Source organism: Varanus komodoensis, unplaced genomic scaffold, assembly GCF_004798865.1.
Source record: "Varanus komodoensis strain SLA01 unplaced genomic scaffold, ASM479886v1 scaffold50, whole genome shotgun sequence".
Lineage (NCBI taxonomy): Eukaryota > Metazoa > Chordata > Lepidosauria > Squamata > Varanidae > Varanus > Varanus komodoensis.
In genome coordinates this window covers 2,454,422-2,472,813 of record NW_025336088.1, presented here as the reverse complement: position 1 = coordinate 2,472,813, position 18,392 = coordinate 2,454,422, and the positions used below count along the sequence as shown (strand labels likewise).

Below are 18,392 nucleotides of genomic sequence, written 5' to 3'. Positions count from 1 at the left end.
TAAGGCATTACAAAGGTATCCCTTGCTTTTACCTGCCTTGACCAATGCTCTCTAGTTCTGGCTGCAGACCACTCAAGCACACCAGTGAGTCCCAGTCATCCTCCTTTTCTGCCCTCTCCCATCAGTAAATGGGGTTGTCTTGAACCTCAGATGCAGTGCTACTGCCTCCCTGCTTCACCCCACTGTGGTGCTGGTGATCAGGATTAAGCACAGATGCTGGTGATGCTCCCCCAGATGGGCTTTGATGGCTCCTGGCTTGGCTACCAACATGCCTCATCTGCCTGAGTGGAAACTGGAAAGGAGCAATTGAGCTACTGGGATGGAGGCTGCAGGAGGCTAGACTACGCAGCCAGATGACAAGAAGCTGGTAGAAGAGGGGCGGGATGTTCAGAGGCCATGTGGTTTGCCTTGGAGGGAACCGATGGGGCTTTGCAGGCCTACACTGCCTGTACAGTTTAGAAAGGCTGTGTGCTGCCTGCCCCCGGTAGAGACGCTTGCCCCGCTGCCTTGCGCTTGATGTGTGCGTTGGCAAACAAACAGGCTTTTCAGCAGAGCCCCAGATCCCAATATTCAAAGGGAAAGTGACCTTGACTAAGCATTTGGTTGTATGGGGAAGCATGAAACGGTTGGAGAAAAGTATTGCTGCAACACAGCCTTTCCCTTTGACCGTGCCGATGGGTTTGATGAAAGAACTCAACTTCAGCCTGTTTTACCTGCTTGCTTTTTCATATGTTTTGATCAATGCTCTGCCTTCCTGGTCCCCAAATATGATGGAGCTCCCGTGCCTCCGCAGAGGACTTTCTAGCTCCTTTGTGTGTTTGATTGATTTCACAGGAAATTCGAAACAAGGCCTGAGATGCAAGACATGCAAAGTCAGTGTGCATCTGTGGTGTTCAGAGGAAGTGTCTCATCAGCATTGTCTGGGCAAGACAGTAAGTGGCGGATCAAACCTATGTATGGCTCAGGGTTCAGAGGAAAGGGAAAGGAGGACTGAAAGCCTCTGTGCTGCCCGGTGTACCTTTCTAGGAGGAGCAGAAGCAGTGCAATTCCTTTCTTGACCCAGCAGCCGCTAGTGGAGACAGAGGTACTGCCACAGACAATGACTGTGCTCATGCCTGTGTCAGGATCCCAGAATTTCAATTCGTGAGGAGGAAATAAAACTCGAGTTCGTGGGAAAGATCAAGCATTCAGACCATCTGTGGCTTTATTGTTTGGCCCAGGTTCCCACAGTAAGACTCACGATAATGCATTACCGTGCAGGCACAGGTAAACTCGCTGCAAGGTTTCAGTACAACTACAGGGTATTTTATACCCTCCTGGTCACGTACACAGGTACAGAGCAATTGATGACAGAATGCAGACATTACAATAAGATTCTGAGGTCATCACATACAGAACAGATAAAGGAAGATCAGCCAATCATACAGTGACAATGAGATTACAATATGTCTAATTGCAGTGTATTGACACTTTAGTTGAGTAACTTGAAGCCATGCTTAGACATGTAAATTCAAGCTACTGAGAAACTATTCATGAACTCGTGAGCTCATCTAGACTCAGACCCTAAGTAATGCATCCGCACCATTCTGATTGGCCAGGGCGCATGGAGCACTCTGGACTAGCAAAATAGATACTTCCTGGTAAACTGTGAATTCCAACAAGGATTATTTAGTCATTGTGAAGGTATATAATGTATATTTGGACTGAATGGCCTGTCTACTGTAGCTTACAGCTAAAGGTGAGAGAAAGGAGCGGGGGAGGAATGCCATTTTAAACAGTGACTTAGCTTGGAAAGCTGGTGCATTGAGAAGGAGTGCAGGACTGATTTTATAACGCAAAAGCACACAGCAGCAATGTTTTTCTGCCAGGATTTATCCAAATTTTCCCAACACCTAGCAGGAACCCTGGGACCAAGAATCACAACCTGAATGAGTTGGCTGCTTGAGGGGACAGGCCTGGAAATGAAGGTGGACTGAGAAATCCTGCATGTTGGTGGCTGCCCAGGTCTGATCTAGCCCCTGCCCTAGACTGGCAGGACTTGCATGAACTCTTCAGACCAGTTCCTAGGACCAGCATAAGAATCTCTTTTTGATCTGTAGAGTTCTGCTTGCTTTTTCCTCTGGTGCTTCTGACAATTTGCGATTCATGTGAGCAACTCCTGCATTCATGTCAATGCATAAGAGAGCTGTGGAAAGTAACATAACAAACTGGCAGTGTGTAGGCAGGATAGAACAGGGCAAAACGTGGTCTTTTCTGCATGGTGTAGCGCTTGCCTCTAGGGAGAGGCAGTGTGCCAACAGTCTGGGACTCCACCACTGCATTCACACTCTTATCACTTTTGTTCCTCAGCAGGCAACCTCTTTCCGACGCAACCTCAGCTCCCCAATGCTGCTGCACGAACCCCAGCAACAGCCAGCGACCACCAAGGAGCCCCCCCCTGCAGGTGAGAGTGGTGCAGTCCACAGAGGACTGGTGGAGAGTGGGCATGCAGAAATTCTGGCAGCTGCTCAACCGTCGGGAAATCAGTTGCTTTGTGGCTACAGGGCTTTCCAGATGCACCCTAGCAGGTAGAGGTTATACCAGTGCCAAATGGCTGCCCATATTTAGGCCCTTTTAGGGATTGGCAGGATTTTGATTATCAGGCTGTTCCAGTTAATTATGAAAAGGGATATTTTAAGACCCATAGAAGCCAATTTGCTTGGATGTAAAGGGCAGGTAACAGTCTGCCTGGTGGACATCTTCCATGAACAATCTTGCAAGGCAATTTTGTGGTTAAAATTAGCAAAATGAGGTCAAGCTGCTTTATTTGAGACATTGATTTTTTCCTGGTTGATTTCTAGTCCTGGCACATTAATGTAATATATTTAAAATGTGCAATGTAGTTGAAAATCATCTAATCCTTGGGTATTATTTGAGACTAGGGAGAGCAGGTCTGAGAGTGTTTAGCTTATAAATATGTGCACCCTGCAGTTTTCCATGTTAGAATGTGTGCTGTGTGAGAGAGAAGAGGGAGATACTTTAATATGTCATGAAACTTGGGAATAAGGTGGGTTTATTTACTCGGGGGGTTTGTGGGCATAGTTTGCACCCCAGGACCAGGCAGCAGGTGATGGGACAGATGCTTCTGTGCTCGAGAGCCTGGGGAGATGTCACCAGCCAGAAGAGACTATCCTGGGCTGGATTGATTCAAGCAGTTTCACACCCATGTTTGAAGAGTTAGCTCTGATGTGGTCTTCCCTTTACCAGCAGGACCCAGTGGGAAGGTGGACCCAGTTTATGAGACTTTGCGCTATGGCACTTCACTGGCCTACATGAATCGCTCCAGTTTCAGCAGCACTTCGGAGTCCCCCACCAAGAGCCTGGTATAGTTGCTCAATGCGGAGGTTGCATTTTGGTGGTCTACACGGGTTACAGATGAAAACTCCAGGGTGGCTGGAATCTTATGGGAAGAATGCAATGAGGAGGGACTCCTCCGGAATGTGCATGGGTGACATTACATGACTGGCATTCAGATGGAAGCCAGGATGAAATCCAGAAGCAATGCATATAAATGCCTCAAGCTGTATTTTGGGATGAGCAGCAGCTAGTGTTTTTGTACCCATTGGAAAAACTCCAATTCTCCTTAAAGATTTGCATTTGAAAAATTATTAAGCCCAGTAATTAACAGAATTGGAAAGGAGAATTAAATTTAAATTAATTAGTCTCTTCTTCTGATCATTCTTTTAAATACAGTTTTAAGGAATTTATGTTATAGCTTTTTCTCTGGACAATTCTTTTTATTTTCCACTCTTATACTTTAATGACAACCTCTGCTTCCCTCCTGGAGATGTCCAGATCAAGTCACTTTTGTTTTACAAATGTATTATTAATAATAATTTAAGAATATGTTGCATTTATATCCAAACATTTCCTTTTGTGAGGAAATCAAGGTGGCTTACACAGATCTCCTTCCCTCCATTTTTATCCCCACAACAACGAACGCTTTGAGGGAGGTTAGGCTGAGAGTGAGTGACTGGCCCAAAGTCATGTGGTGAGCCTTGTAGCTGGGTGGGGGCTAGAGCTCACATCTCCACAGCTCCACACTCTGACCACCACACCAGCTCCATAAATATTATATTTGATTTGATTCATTAAACAGCAACCAAAGGTCCCAAGTAAGAACCTCCAGGAAGTGCACATCCAAAATACACTCACTACAAAACAAAAACAAGAGAACTGTGAAGTCCCTGCCCACAGGTTTACAATAAAATGGACACAATATAAAAGGCAAGTTTGTCCAGCCAACAGATGTGTCTTAGGTGTCTTGTGGGCAGGAAAGCTCTTCCATAAAACAGGTGTGTGAGCTGCTGGTCCCATCCTGCTTAGGGGGTGTCGAAAAGCTTTTGCCTACACAGTCTGGACTCCTTGCATCATTCTGAGGTTGTGCCTTCTTTTCCTTGCTTTTGTTACTCCTCCTTCCTTAAAGGGGACAAATACATTGGTAGTGACAGCAAGGAAGATGAAAGTGCTCTACGAAATAGTAGTCTGTCCGTCATCCCCCCAGTACTTTGGGCCTGATCAATTGCCTCACAATGCTGACGCCTGAAGCCCAGCTCTGGTTTCTAGATTGGGCAGTCATGGTTCCAAGCTAAGTAAATTCCCTGAACTGCAGGGGCAGCAGAGTAGAACCAACCACTGAAGTTGTAACTCAAACGCTGCTACAGCATCACTTGTACTGGAATTTGAACATATAAACTGAATTCATGTTTGACTCTCTCTCTCTCTCTCTCTCTTTCTCTCTCTCTCTCTCTCTCTCTCAGAATGAGAAAGAGGAAGCAATTGAGGATCCAGAAGGAAGTGGACAGATGGCAGAGGAAGACCAGGCTGATAACGGTGAGCACAGGCTCAATCACAGAGATTAAAATAATTAATCCAAGAGGTTTGTGGTACATTAAAGACTTCAAGCATTTATTTATTTCTGTATTCCGGAAGGCATTTTTATGGACACTGACCACTTCATCAGACGCACGTACCTGTGGGGGGCAGCCATGTATCTACCAATAAATAGAAGGGTACAACTAACACAGGAGTTCTTTCTCTTTCTTGTTTAAGCCACACTGGAGTTTCTTTGTTTTAGTTAAACATTTACAAGACATTCCTATACATCCTATTCTCAATTTGTAAGCTGCCCAGAGAGCCCCACAGCTATGGGTTGTGGCAAACAAATGCAACAAACAATAAAAACACACATGAGATGTCTGAGGACAGAACTATGTATCATAAGAAACACAGAACAGCAGGCTCTTGTTGCATTTGCCACTTTGTAAGAAGTAGTACATCTGACTCTAGCTTACAACATCCTTATGCTAGTAGTGGCCAGTGATGCAGAGAGAAGACTTCAGAATGTAAAGCGTGACGAACAGTCTTAAAGACTAAGCTTTATTGTGGCCTAAGCTTTGGGGCAATGGATCCTACTTGACTGGTTCTGAAATATTTCACCAAAGGGAGATAAAATGGCAATATCCAACCATATCGGTTGGCTAAAATTATGTCTCTGTATCTGCATAAGTTGGAATAAAAATGGATTATGGAGACCGAATCTGAATTCTGAAGACTCAGGGAGCAAAACACTTTCCAACTTGTTTATGTAATGTCTGAAGAAGTTTTCCACATCTTCTCAAATGGGAAGAGAGACAAGTATGGGCTCATTAACTTGCCTGCATCACTGGAAAATTTAAAAGCAATTTATGTTACATTATTTTATGATGTTGTTATCCTGGTGTTCTTGTATTAAAAACATCCATAGTCTATCCAACCACTCAAGAGCAATTAAAAGCAGAACAAAAAAATCAAACCAAGAAAATATAAAAAACACCAGCCAAAATAAAACATAGTGACATACAAAATATATCAGCAGAAAACAAAACCAAATAGCCTCATTAATCTTGTTGACAGAAACAACTTGTTAAAAGAAGAACGCTGAACATAGACCTAGGACCTGGAAAGCTGGATTTGTTTTGCTTTTGGGTATTTACATAAGTAATGCAAACTTTTAACTGTCCCAATTACAATTTTTGTCCTAGCAGAATTGAATGTGTACTCCATACAGTGCTTATGAGACTTGCTGTGCTAATTCCAATTCCAAAGGAACTCCAAGTCATTATTCTCATATTTTGCGATTTGGGTGCTGAAAGAAGAAGGCATATGACAGCCCCTGATATGTTCTGCTGTTTAAATTGCAGATTGAGGCCATTTTGGAATTCCAGTGAAAAAATCCCCATACAAAATACCTCTTGGGTTGCAGTGAACACCTATTTAAATACTTGTCTGAGCCCATTTGCTTAAGTGTAGATATATTGGGCTACTAAATGTTTAAAAAGTGGAACAAAAAACTCAGACTAACCTGTTCACATCATTAGACCTCAGTCAGAAAGGATACGAACTCTTGCTTTTGCTGCTAACGTGTGTATGTGTGTGTGTGTGTGAGAGAGAGAGAGAGAGAGAGATTGAGATTCACTTCAGCTCAACTTGAGCTATGTATGCTGAAATCCCAAATTTTCACCTTGATTCCTATGGGCAGCTTTCACATCTGCCCTAGGGGAGGAAAAATGGGGCTAAAGAAACCAGGCATCAGATCATAAGTGACATTGGATAGGTAGTGAATCCCCCAACACTTCCTCTGATGTTGTATATACTGGAACTGTTGTGATTGCTCCAGGATAACTTGCTAATTTTGATATCCTTCCTCTTGCTTGCTTCAGTCTTCCCAGGGCCACCAGAAAGTGAAAGTGCCACCTTGGAGGAAAAGAGCCCAGGACAACAGGTAGTAAACACACCTGCTCCATTCTAAGTTTGAATGAATAGACCAACATTTTGTGAATTGCTCCAGTAATTTGAGGAGAATTACTTTGGTTTCTGCCTGGATACTGCCTGGACATACACTGTTGTTCTCTTATTGCTTGAAATCTCCTTTTTTAGAAAGCATGCAAAACAGTTTACATCTTTGGGTCTTGTCTTGATTGGAGTTTCTATGATTTATATGCAAAACATTCTTATTTTAAAAAATTCCAAAGGCAAACAACATCTTTCCTGGTAGTTCAGGTTTAAAAATAGGATAGCATTGAACAGTACACTATGACTTTCTATTTTTACCAAGCCTGTTTCATTCACTGCCCTTTCTCTGGAGAGGTGTTTAACAGAGCAGCTCTTCCTGAATAAAATAAAATGCCATGAACAATTCACCCACTCTGTAAGTGTATAAGTGCAAACACTGAAAGGCTGTCCGCTTTAATGTTGGCCCCATTAAAGAAAGAAGACATGTTTTCCCAGAATTCAAAAATCACCTCAGAACAGGGCTTCTTGAAAACATCAACATTTCAGTGGCTTTAGTTTTGGCTTCATTCCTACACCTCAAATATACCCAAAACAGTTATTTCAAGGTAGGTGAAATGACTGAAAAATGTTCTTTGCCAATTTGACACAAACTTACTTCATACACACACATCTACTTTTATTCCTTGCTGCATCCTCTCCCAATTCCAGCTGCCAAATTTTATTCCCCTTTGAAGGTTCCTTTCAAGCAAACCTATCCCATTCCTTGGGTGAAAACTGCCAATTGTACAAAACAGCAAGATTTTTTTTCCATTTTGCTCAGCCATGTTTTGCAAAACACATGAAATGTATTAATGTTTTATACAAATAGTATGATGCTCTTTATTTTAGTGCAAAGTTGGACACAGCCCTCATGTCTGTCTGTTTATCTTAGTTATAAATGTATTTTAGTCCAATTCTTTATAAGCTTTTAAAGGTAAGTCCCACTGAATTCAATGGAGTTTATTCCTAAAGTAGCAATCCTGTGCCTATCTACTTATGAATAAGCTCTGTTGAATTAAGTGTGATTTACCATGTTGAACAGACCATGTTGGGAGCCTAATGTGCCAAAACTAACCCTAACCCTAAAGATTTTTGAGTTCTGATTTGTTGCTCGGTCTTTCCTGTACCTACAGTCAGCCCGGAGCACTGCACGCAAGGAGATCTCACCCATGTACTCATATGTAGCTCTCTACAAGTTTCTGCCTCAGGAGAACAATGACCTACCCCTGAAGTAAGTGTGTCTTTTCCCCCACCTTGCCACCCCAAAGGTTCAGGGCATGCATAGGAGCTGATGAGTCTCGGGCCTTTAAGCCCTATGCCTCCTTCCCCTTATATATGAAGGTAAAATACCGAATACTGCCTGACTTCCCATGGATGTCATAAGACTTATTAACTGAGTCTTAGGGAAATTTTCTGTGTAAACAGACAGAATTATACAGGTGATGGGAGCTGGGGAGGATGCCCACTGCTGGTGGACTTGGGGATGGCATAAGGGTTTTCTTTTCATATACTGCAGCCTTTCTGTCATTGTACCCCACCCTGGCACTTGCAAACAGAGGTAAACAAGACCTCCTCTGTCCCTTCAGGCCTGGAGATCGAATCATGCTGTTGGATGATTCCAATGAGGACTGGTGGAAGGTGAGCAGAACTATCCTCCAGTTTTAGCCTGCCAGTGACTTTGAGATCTTTTTGTTAAAATGCAGTCTCTGGGGAGCAACTAGCATCTCCCAGAGGTAAAGGAGGCGCATCATGGGAAGGGCATGAGGAGATGAATCTATGTCCCCCCAATGACTCCCCACAACCTTCGTTGCCTCCCTGGTGATTATATGCTTTCTCACTATGCCCCCGTTCCCCTTTGGGGCCTTTCAGGGCACAAGAAGGCATGCCTTGCATTGCAGGATCTGCTTTCTGTGCCCTCACTGCCATTACACGTACACACGCACACCATTATCTTGCCCAGCCCCACACTGCTCCTTCTCTTGAATTTACATATCCTCTCTACTCTTTATCAGGAGCACTCTTTATAGGCCCTCAGGGAAAGGCTTTGGCCTCTGAGCCAGCCAGACACAAATCTGGTTCCTTGTCCCTGTTGTCATAGCAACATGGCTGCTTCCAGGAGCATCTTTCACACTTCCAGAGCTTTCTAGCTGCCCAAAGAGACTCGTAAAAAGTCAAAGGATGGAGTCTTGCACTCCCTTATTGTATCCACTGCTGTTCTTCCCTAATGGCTGCTTATTCAAAAACTCTAGTGCAAGCTTTTGGTAGTTAGCACCGAATTTTAAATATTTTCTGAAGCTGCTCTTGCTCTTTGGTGCAGAGCAGTGTTGGAAAAGGGAGTGCTACTGAAGTGGCGAGGGTAAGTGATAAAATAGGAATAAGCCTCCAGATCTATTTGGGACAGATGACTTCAGCCCTGAAGTTACTGCAAAGAGCTCTAAGCACATGGAAATTGCCTTTTCTTAACTCTGAAGTAATCATGAGCACTCTACAATATCTGTGAGAAGGAGCAGTTCTTGATTCCCACTGAGTTTCTTTCTTTGGGATTTCAAGAGTACCAAATTACAGAAGAAATTTTTGTAGTATCATTTTGAAATGGAAGAATTAATTTTCCATTTGCAGAAGCTGAGTGCAAGTGAGCAGACAAAAAGAAATAATACCCTGGGATCAGTTTTCCCAAGGTTGCTACAGCCCGTTTGCCCAAGAGCCATCTGCTCAGTGCATCCAGATCACTGGAGGATGGCTACTGAAAAACTTCAATATAGCCTTGCTGTAGAGCAGCCATGGGCAATTTATGGCTCTCCATGGCTGGTTGGTATACGACTCCCATCAGCCTCAGTCAGCATAGCCAATGCTGAGCAATCATGGGAGGTACAGGCCCCTCTGTTCTGAAACCCCCAGCCTTGCTCCCTAACAACAGTGAGACCCCTTTCTCTAGGCATGGTATTAAAGCAGTATAACAATCTTAATGCAACAGAAATGAGAGTCATTAAACTACTATATAATAAAGCTTTTTTAAAAACCCACCCCAGCCAAGGAAGTTAACATATAATTAAAACTCATTAAAAGCCAAGCTACATAAAAATGGGCTTTACCACTCACCAAAAAATGATTAATGGAGGTATAATTAAAGATAGTGCACTGGTATTTCTTGTAAAGCAGAGCAATTGAAGCATAATTTTGCTGCTTATGGATCTTTATTAGAATCCTAAGATTTTGCAATTAATTTTAATTTAACTTCAAGGGGCAATTTCTTTCCCTCTTGACTGGAGAGAGTGGATTGAAAAACATGGTAGCATGATTATTTACATATTCAGATGCTTATGTAGCCTCAACTTTTTTATTTTGTATTCTAGGGGAAGATGGGTGACCGCATGGGCTTCTTCCCAGCCAATTTTGTACAGCGAGTTCGTCCAGGTGAAACAGTCTGGAGATGCTGCAAGACTTTCTATGGCAACAAGGAACAGGGACAGCTAAGCCTTAAGGAAAACCAGGTGAGAAGAAACAGCTTATCAAAGCCCTCTGCAGACCATCAGCTTGGACCTCTGGCAGCTGCTGACCAGAAAGAAAGGAATGCGAGGAAGAGAGAAGACCACAGATTATTCCAAAGGGAATGCAACCCTCAAAAGAAAAAGGGTTTCTTACCCCTGCCATGCAGGTTTTTTGTGATACGGGATACTGAACCTGCTTCTTAAGGGAAAAATCTTCTGGGTTGTGCCCTTGATGCTCAAAAGCCCCGAACCCCGAGGTTCACAGGCATCGAAGAGTAGCAGAAATAATTCTTCTCTTCCTGTCCTCCTGTCCTGCATTTTTCGTCCATCTAGCAGGGACATGTCAGATGGAGTAGGAAAGGGATTCAAGAGGCCTCAGGATCATTCATATCCTGACCTCTCCAGTCTTGTCCCCTTCCTACCCACAAAACACCTCTTTCTTGTATGAGGAGAGGTTGAAAGAACTGGGCATGCTATGCCTTGAGAAGACTGAGGGGAGACAAGATAGCACTTTTCCAATATTTGGGCAGTACAGCAATGGAGCCAATGGCCTGGGGAGATTGTGGGCTCTCCCACACTGGAGGTGTTCAAGAGGCAGTTGGACAGGAATGCTTTGACTTGGAGACCTGCACTCAGTAGGGGGTTGGACTTGATAGCCTTGTAGGCCCCATCCAGCTCTACTATTCTATGATTCTCCTTCTCTGAGGATAAGTTCCCAACTGTAGTGGTTCTTCCCATACTGATTGTGAGGGGGCAGAGCTCGAATTCTCCATTTCAAAGTCAGAGAGCAGTCTCTGACCTTGGATGAGGGAATCTAAAATACCCTGTGTCTACTCAGCCACTGTGTCGGGCCATAGGATTGCTTCCTAAATCATCCTTCTGCAACCAAGATGTTTTGGACTTCAATTTCCAGTGCCTCTGCCCTAAAACATCTGCAGGGCACAAGGCTGGGGGGTGCTGGTGTAAATGTGAGGAAAGGAAGGGCATTACCTGTGGTCCGTTCCACAGAAAAATGCAGGGACTAGTAGATGTCCTAAGCAAGAGACTGGCTTTGTCACATCCTGAGTTTCTAACTCTGCTAGCTTATGATAAGGGGTCTTGTTTTAGCAAAACAATCCTGAAATGATCAACTCCTTTACTGTTCTGAAGGAGCCCAAATCTAGATTTAGCAAATTTGTACTGAATTCAGTGTCCTGGCAAAACACTATTATGACTGTTGTATAAACCATTTATCCAGTTTACAATTCAATGTATAGTTCATGTCAGTGCTGAAGCTGAATGGTGGTAGTGCAGGAAATAAGAATTCAACTCAGCTTGTGATAAAGCAGTTGCTGCATTGCCTGCCTCAGTTTCTCTCCAGCAACTCGTGCATTTCCTAGGCTCAAGATGAGGTTGTCTGTCAGAATCCTTCCTCATGTTTATTAAGTTTGCAAAGACCAAGTTTTTGCAACTTCCTGGCAGTAGGGAGAGGTATGCCTTGACTCGTTTTAAGGTGTGCTATCACCAGAACAGTGGAGCTGGTTGACTTGGTTGTTTTTGGATGATAGCAATGGTGTCATGTGACATAATTATTTACTGCATTATATTAAGTGTTGCAACAACAATTTAAAAAACAGCAAGCATCAAGAGAAAATAATAACTGCAATTTTGAAATGGTAGGGGGTTCTGATTCTTAATGGCTTGCCATGAGAGAACTGATAGAGACTCTGAAAAATAAATCAAGTGAGCCAATGGTTCTGAGAGCCTCTTTCCAAGGAGTCTGTGATGCTACTTCTTTCCACTGGGTGTGATGGAGCATTCAATCACTCTTCATGCCCATTCCCTGCAGAATAGTCATTCCCTCAGGAGGGACACTCAAAGCAGTCGCTCTCCCATAAATGCAGCGGGGTGAGTGCTATCAAGGGCTGCATTCCTTGACATAGTAATTTGGGAAGTTACCTGTGGGCAGAGCTACTCCTATTCCTTTTGGGCACCCCTCCTTTTCCTCCCCCTCCCCCTTCTCCTCCCCTACCAGGCAGGCTGCCTAAGGAGAGAGAGCGTGCTCTTGCCAGAGAACAGAAATGATTGCTCACAGCGGGCTGCTGAAATTAAGCCAAAAGCAACATAAAATTATTCCTAGGGCAGCAGGACCCACTTCAGCCTTGCACACTTCTAGAAGTCATTTTTTGTGATGAACTGCATCAGCAATTCAATTCAGCAAAATGTGTGCCTCGGCATCATAAATTTGGGACACAGTCCTCTATATTGTGGACGGACAACTTCTCTTAGTCCAAGGGACAGATTGCCACCTGCTCCCCTGGACCAAATCTGGCAGGCTGGATGGAGTCAAGGGTGCTGTCACACCACTGGGCTCTGCCTCGCCCGCTTTTTCTCTTGTGCAGAGAAAGCAGCAGCATTCCTTGCCTCCGTCTCCATGGAGAAGGTACCCTGGCCAAGTTGGAGGCATCTTTCCCATGCCACTCATGTCCCATTTTGGTTTGAGTGGTGCAGGATGGGACTTGGCCAGGGTTCACATTAGACCATTAGAATTATTATCATCAAGCGAAAAGGCAGATTGGGGAACGCAATCATATCAGGCCTTGGCCGGGCTCCAGGACATGTCAGTGTCTGAGAGGATCTTCCAGATATGGCACACGTAAAAGGAGATCAAGAGGATGTGGTCGAAGCTAGCCTGGTATGCAAGCTGCTCAGGCAAGCAGGGGAAGAACAAAAGGGCCGTGGGTCGAGGATGTGAGAGAAGTTAGGCTGGTGACATGTTTCTGGAGGAGACCAGCAGAGAATGGGGAGTCTTTTGGCTACACAAAGAGGCAAGGTGTTCAAACTCAGGTTGTTCTCTGTTGTGAGGGCAGTGGACGGTTCTCACGCTGGAACTACAGCCCTGTGGCACCTCTTCATTCCCAGAATGCAGTCTGCCTGGGACACAACTCAGATTATCAGAAAGCAGTGATCGCTAATGGTGGCTGCTTGGGAGAAAGGGGTGGGGCCAGGGAAGGAACAAAGCCATCTGGGGAACCCCAAAGGCCAAGTTTGGACCCTGGCCTTGAGAATCTAAACTATGCTGGTATGTTGACCTTGCCTGCTTTGCCTTCTGCCTTGTCCACCAGTGGTGGGTGGCCCCTGAGCTCTTCTTGAAATAGAGTCTGACCCTCAGGCTTCAATAGGTCCCACCGCCTGCCATGTTCACTCCCAGCAGAGCAGGAGTTTGCACCATGAATGCTTATCACTTTAGTTAACACCCCTGCCAAATTCCCTCCCCTCTTGAACCAACAAAGACCTACTAATGATCTAGTCAGAGCTGCTTGATCCATCTGCCTGATACAGCAGCATCCATTCCTGGTGGGCCTGGTGCCAACTGACAGAATTGCTTTGGTGCATCTTAATAATATCTCTCAAGCAAACAAAAAACACCTTTAATCTCAAGCAGTTAAGAAGGGGCAGCCAGTTACAAAGAGCTAAAGTAACAAGATCCAGCAAATGCTGGTGTAAACCAGGAGTGGGGCCTGAGAAGGCAAGCTCTGCTGGCAGGGCAAGCGGGGGGAAAAGAAGAGGCCTGGATGGGTGCCTGGAACTCAGTCCCAGGGCTTGCCCTATTAGGCAGTGAGCCCAGAAAACCAGCTGGGCACTGATTGGTCTGCCCAAGAACGGTGATTAAAATGGATCCCCAAGTGGAAGAACAGCTGAGCTACCCAAAACATAATAGAAGAAAGCCCAAGAGGGAACCATGGATTTTAAAATATTATTTCCTGCAATGAAGCTGCCTAAAAAGAACAGTGCCTCCAACCTTTGTGAATATAAAGCATCTTAAAACTGGGAAAGCTGCGGAGCCCAAATAATCCCACCTGGAAAGAGGGTCTCACTGTCAGGCTTTGCCCCCAGACTGAATGAGAAAGACCACAAATAATGTGCTTACCAAAACAAGCAGATAAACTTAATCAAAGTTAAATTATACTAGTCTTAATAAGACCAGCCATGCCTCCACCTCCCTCCTGCCTTCCCTGAATCTTGCCTGGTTGCAGGGCTGGCCTAAAAGCTGAAGTCCTAGCAATAGAAAAATGATCCGGTGCTCCTCCCTGCTCTGCTCTGAGAAGCTCCAGTAAGATTTATTTGAAGGATTTATGTAACACCCTTGGTAATATTCCTCCCAGAGCGGTACCTACACCACTAAGAAGAGGCTCCTGTGACTGACACCATGACTACGATTTGTATTCTTATTTTTTCAGTCCTTGGGATAACATTTAGTTTTTCGTCTTCTGTTTCTCCCAGATCTGTGTTGGTGTGGGGAAGACAAAGGAGAACGAGGGTTTCATCAAGGTGACAAGTGGCAAAAAGCGAGGCCTTGTGCCTGCTGACACGCTAACAGAAATCTGAATGGAAAACGAGTACAAAGCAAGATGGAAGAGTATAAAGAGATGTCAACAGCAAGGCAAGGGCAGCCCTGCCTTACTCCAGCCCATCCCATACCTGAGCACCTGGCTAATCACTGCTTCATGGAATCTTCTAGATAGATTGAGGATGGCTTTGGTTTGGGACAGAAGGAGGTTTGGGGGAATGGCTTGAGTACCACTTTCCCTGTGCTCCCACTTACACACAGTTGGAGCTGAAAGTCGCTCCAGTCCGATTTTGTTTTCTGTCAAATCGTCTGCAGGGGATTTTTTTAGTCATTGCAAACAGTTCTGCAACAAAGTGTGAGGGAGATTTCCACAGCTGTAATCCACACCCTTTTCTTGACTTCGGGTCCTGCAACCACAAAAACAATGCTGGTTGATTTCCCTGCAGGGCCCTTTGTATCTCTTGACATGATGCTCCTTCCCCTCCCCACTGTTCAGAAATCCCCAGTGATAATTCTGTGCCGCATGCGTACCTCATGTGGAAATACAAGGCCCTTCTCCGGCCAAGGGGGCCATGTAGATGTGTTGTGTCTCTCCGTCCATGTGTTTGTCCTAAACCTTCTGAGAGCTCTTTATGTGTGTGTGTGTGTGTGGCTTTTGCTCAGGGTTCGTACAGCCCCGTCAAAACAAAAAAGATGCAGGACAATTCTGTGTGGTCATGTGCTAAAGAATCTCATAATGGAGCCTGTTCAACAGTTCGCTCCTGGGAGACCAATGGTTCTGTGATTTCTGTTTATTGTCGCTCCCACTCTTGATGTGAGATGCTGCCTCCATTCCTGTCTCCTGGGATGCTCCTCAATCTGCATTTGTCCCTCCAGCATGTGACGGCTCACCCAGCTGACAGCCGTATGGACCGTTTCTCAGGGACCTTCCTCAGCCAGATGCATTTTTGAACTAAGCTGGAAACATTGCTGCGTTGCTCACAGGAGATTTTCAGAGACCTGATTATCCCATCTTTCTTCACATGCTTCCAGCTACTTGTTATCTGTAGATGTACTTTTTGTAAAGCAACAAGGAACAGACAAAACTTCAGTCCCATCTCTTGAAGAGTTATTTGCTGGCATCTTTGCCTGGGCATCAGCAGCATGACTAAGCTGGTATTTCCCTTCCTGGACCGGGCGGTTAAGAAGGAACATCCATCTACAGTGGTAAGAAGAGCCAGGCAGGATCAGACAACAGTCCTATTTAGTCCAGCATTCCCACAGTGGCCAACCAGATATCTATGCGAAGCTCACAGGCAGGACATGGGCACACTAAGACCTTCCTACAGCCCAGCCCAGGCACAGAAGCATTTGTCTGCATAAATATGTCATGAATTAAATGAATTTACACATGTGCTGGGCTGTTTGCACAAAGTAGACCAATAATCAATGGCCTGGGGCACTGATCATTATGCTTACACTGCACGTTTGTATGCACATAATATGTGTATTCAAACATGGTTGACATCTGTAGGATATTTACATAGGTAAGCTCTTGTGTTACCCCATGTCAGACATAAAATCAGTTCCAAAAGAGTATTTTCTTGTAGTTCTTACAAATAACCTCAGCTTAGCAGTAAGTTTTTCTTTGCATCCAGGAAATAAAGCATGGCTCAAAAACCTCTTCCCTGTGTCCAAAGAAAGCTACAGAAAAGAGTTTACTAAGCTCTTAAGTTTACTTCTCTGGTGAATTTGGAAGGGAAAACGTGTTTACACATTTGAATAATCATCTTCCCCATTTCAAATTTCATCCTAAGCTACAAAAGTGAGAAATGCTGAGCTCCAAGTTGAGAGCAGAATGTTGTTACTAGTCTTTTCATAGACGTTTCAGAATGTAAAACAGTCTTAAATGGCCATATTTTGATTTTCAAGACAGAATGAGGAGGAGTGTAAGCAACCCAAGTCTACATGCTGAATCCATGGCAAAGGTGGCATGTGAGCCTGAGGATTGTGTGGTTGGCCCTCTGGATGTAGTTGGCCTGCAACCTCCATCAGCCCTAGCCAATAGTGAGGGATGATGTGAGCTGTAGTCCCACCATATCTGGAGGGCCCCGCATTTCCCATCCCTGCTCTAGAATCTAACTGGTGAATCTCATTGATACTGGGTTTTGCTTTTGTTTTTGTTTTAAATTGAGGCTCTCTGTTGGTCCAACTTTAATGTCATCATGTGTGTCTGTCTTCAGCAGAAATAGTAATTTTCTATTCTGGCATCTGACAAAGTAATATCTTCACTATCGTGTGCACTGAGGTATTGCCATCTTCCCAGGAATGTTTTCACACAAGCCAGTTCTGAATCAAGGTCCTGTGCATTCATTATTCTGGGCTCCCTCCTCTCCTTAAAGGCGGGATCGGGGTCAGCTCTGTGAAGACATTATTCCAGCACAGGCAGAGTTCTTTATTTGCACAGAGATCATTTTCACTCCCGTGCACTTGAATTCCTGGAGCTTATGCTACATTTTGCATTCTTCAAAGAACCACAGAGGCCTGATTCACACATGCATAATCATCACTGGTGTTCTATAACACCTGCTGAAGACTTGTGAGTGTGGAACCCCTGGTTTCTGGGAGTTTAGCCATGGTCTAGGAACACACATGTTCTCAAGATGTATAGCAGACTCCACAGAGGCATTCAATCCATCTGAGGGAATATATCACAAATTTGCAGGTGATGGTGTTGAATCCTTTAGCTAGTTTGTCTGGGCCAGAACATGGCCAGAACATGGAAGGAAGACTTCATCAGAAGTTTGGGCCTTCTTACCAGAGGAACTCCATAGAATATAATACTCATTTTCTACATGATAAACATCCTTCAATTAAAGGATCCTTGTTTTGGCTTCTCTTGTATTCCCCACTACACTAAATTGCCTGTTGCGCCAGCTGCTAAGCCCCCTTTAGTGTCCTTTAAATGGTCCTTGAAAGGTTTATGCACAGTGTGTAAGAATTAACTTGAGTGTATTCAAGTGTAATGAAGGGCATGATATTTGTTTCTTGCACTGTTAGCAAATGGCAACCTTGTTTTCCTGTAAAGAACCCTAATTTTTCAAACCTGAGCGTTCTTTGGTGGAATTTACTACATTTCAAAGGAAAATGGGCATGAACATAGAATGGGCAAGTAGATGACCAGATGCTGTTGACAATACATATTTGATAACCTCTATAAAAGTGGTGATCTGACCACACTTCCCCAATATTAGCAGCAGGCAGAAGCCAGGCTGGGCACAAAAGAAGGAAACGTGACCAGAACCATATTGTGAGCAAAGGGTCCCATCTCTTTGACAGAGAAGTTCCTACTGATGTGTCCGACTGTCTTTCCCTTCCTCTGGGTTGAGGGCTGGGTTGGTTGGCTTAGTTGCTTCTTGGTTGCCCTAAGCTGTCGTGCCTAGCTCTGCTTTGCAATTTTCTGCAGCAACCTGTTTGATCACAATGACTTCAGTGTTATCCTGAAACAAACACAGAATGAGAAAGAGAGGCTGAGAAAAAGAGACTGCTCTCTCTCTCTCTCTCTCTCTCTCTCTCTCTCTCTCACACACACACACACACACACACACACACACACACACACACACTTGATATCCCTGTTGCACAGAGGGCGTAGCACAGTTGGTTCCCTACCCGGAATCCCACTCACCTAAGCAATAATGTCCAGATTCTTGCTGGCTGCACTGTAAAATGGTAGATGTAAC

At 44.4% G+C, this 18,392-nt stretch overlaps 1 protein-coding gene across 1 annotated transcript in view; it reads left to right on the top strand.

The window, feature by feature from the left end:
• Positions 1–14,719, top strand: part of STAC2 (SH3 and cysteine rich domain 2) — a 31,318-nt gene extending 16,599 nt beyond the window's left edge. Inside the window, exons 3-12 of the mRNA XM_044447098.1 lie at positions 835–932; positions 2,353–2,443; positions 3,250–3,362; positions 4,800–4,872; positions 6,127–6,135; positions 6,741–6,802; positions 7,986–8,083; positions 8,439–8,490; positions 10,206–10,343; positions 14,604–14,719. Of these exons, the coding sequence (XP_044303033.1) occupies positions 835–932; positions 2,353–2,443; positions 3,250–3,362; positions 4,800–4,872; positions 6,127–6,135; positions 6,741–6,802; positions 7,986–8,083; positions 8,439–8,490; positions 10,206–10,343; positions 14,604–14,708 (839 nt within the window). The 3' untranslated portion in view covers positions 14,709–14,719. The remainder of the gene's footprint in view (positions 1–834; positions 933–2,352; positions 2,444–3,249; positions 3,363–4,799; positions 4,873–6,126; positions 6,136–6,740; positions 6,803–7,985; positions 8,084–8,438; positions 8,491–10,205; positions 10,344–14,603) is intronic.
• The last annotated feature ends 3,673 nt before the right edge of the window (positions 14,720–18,392 follow it).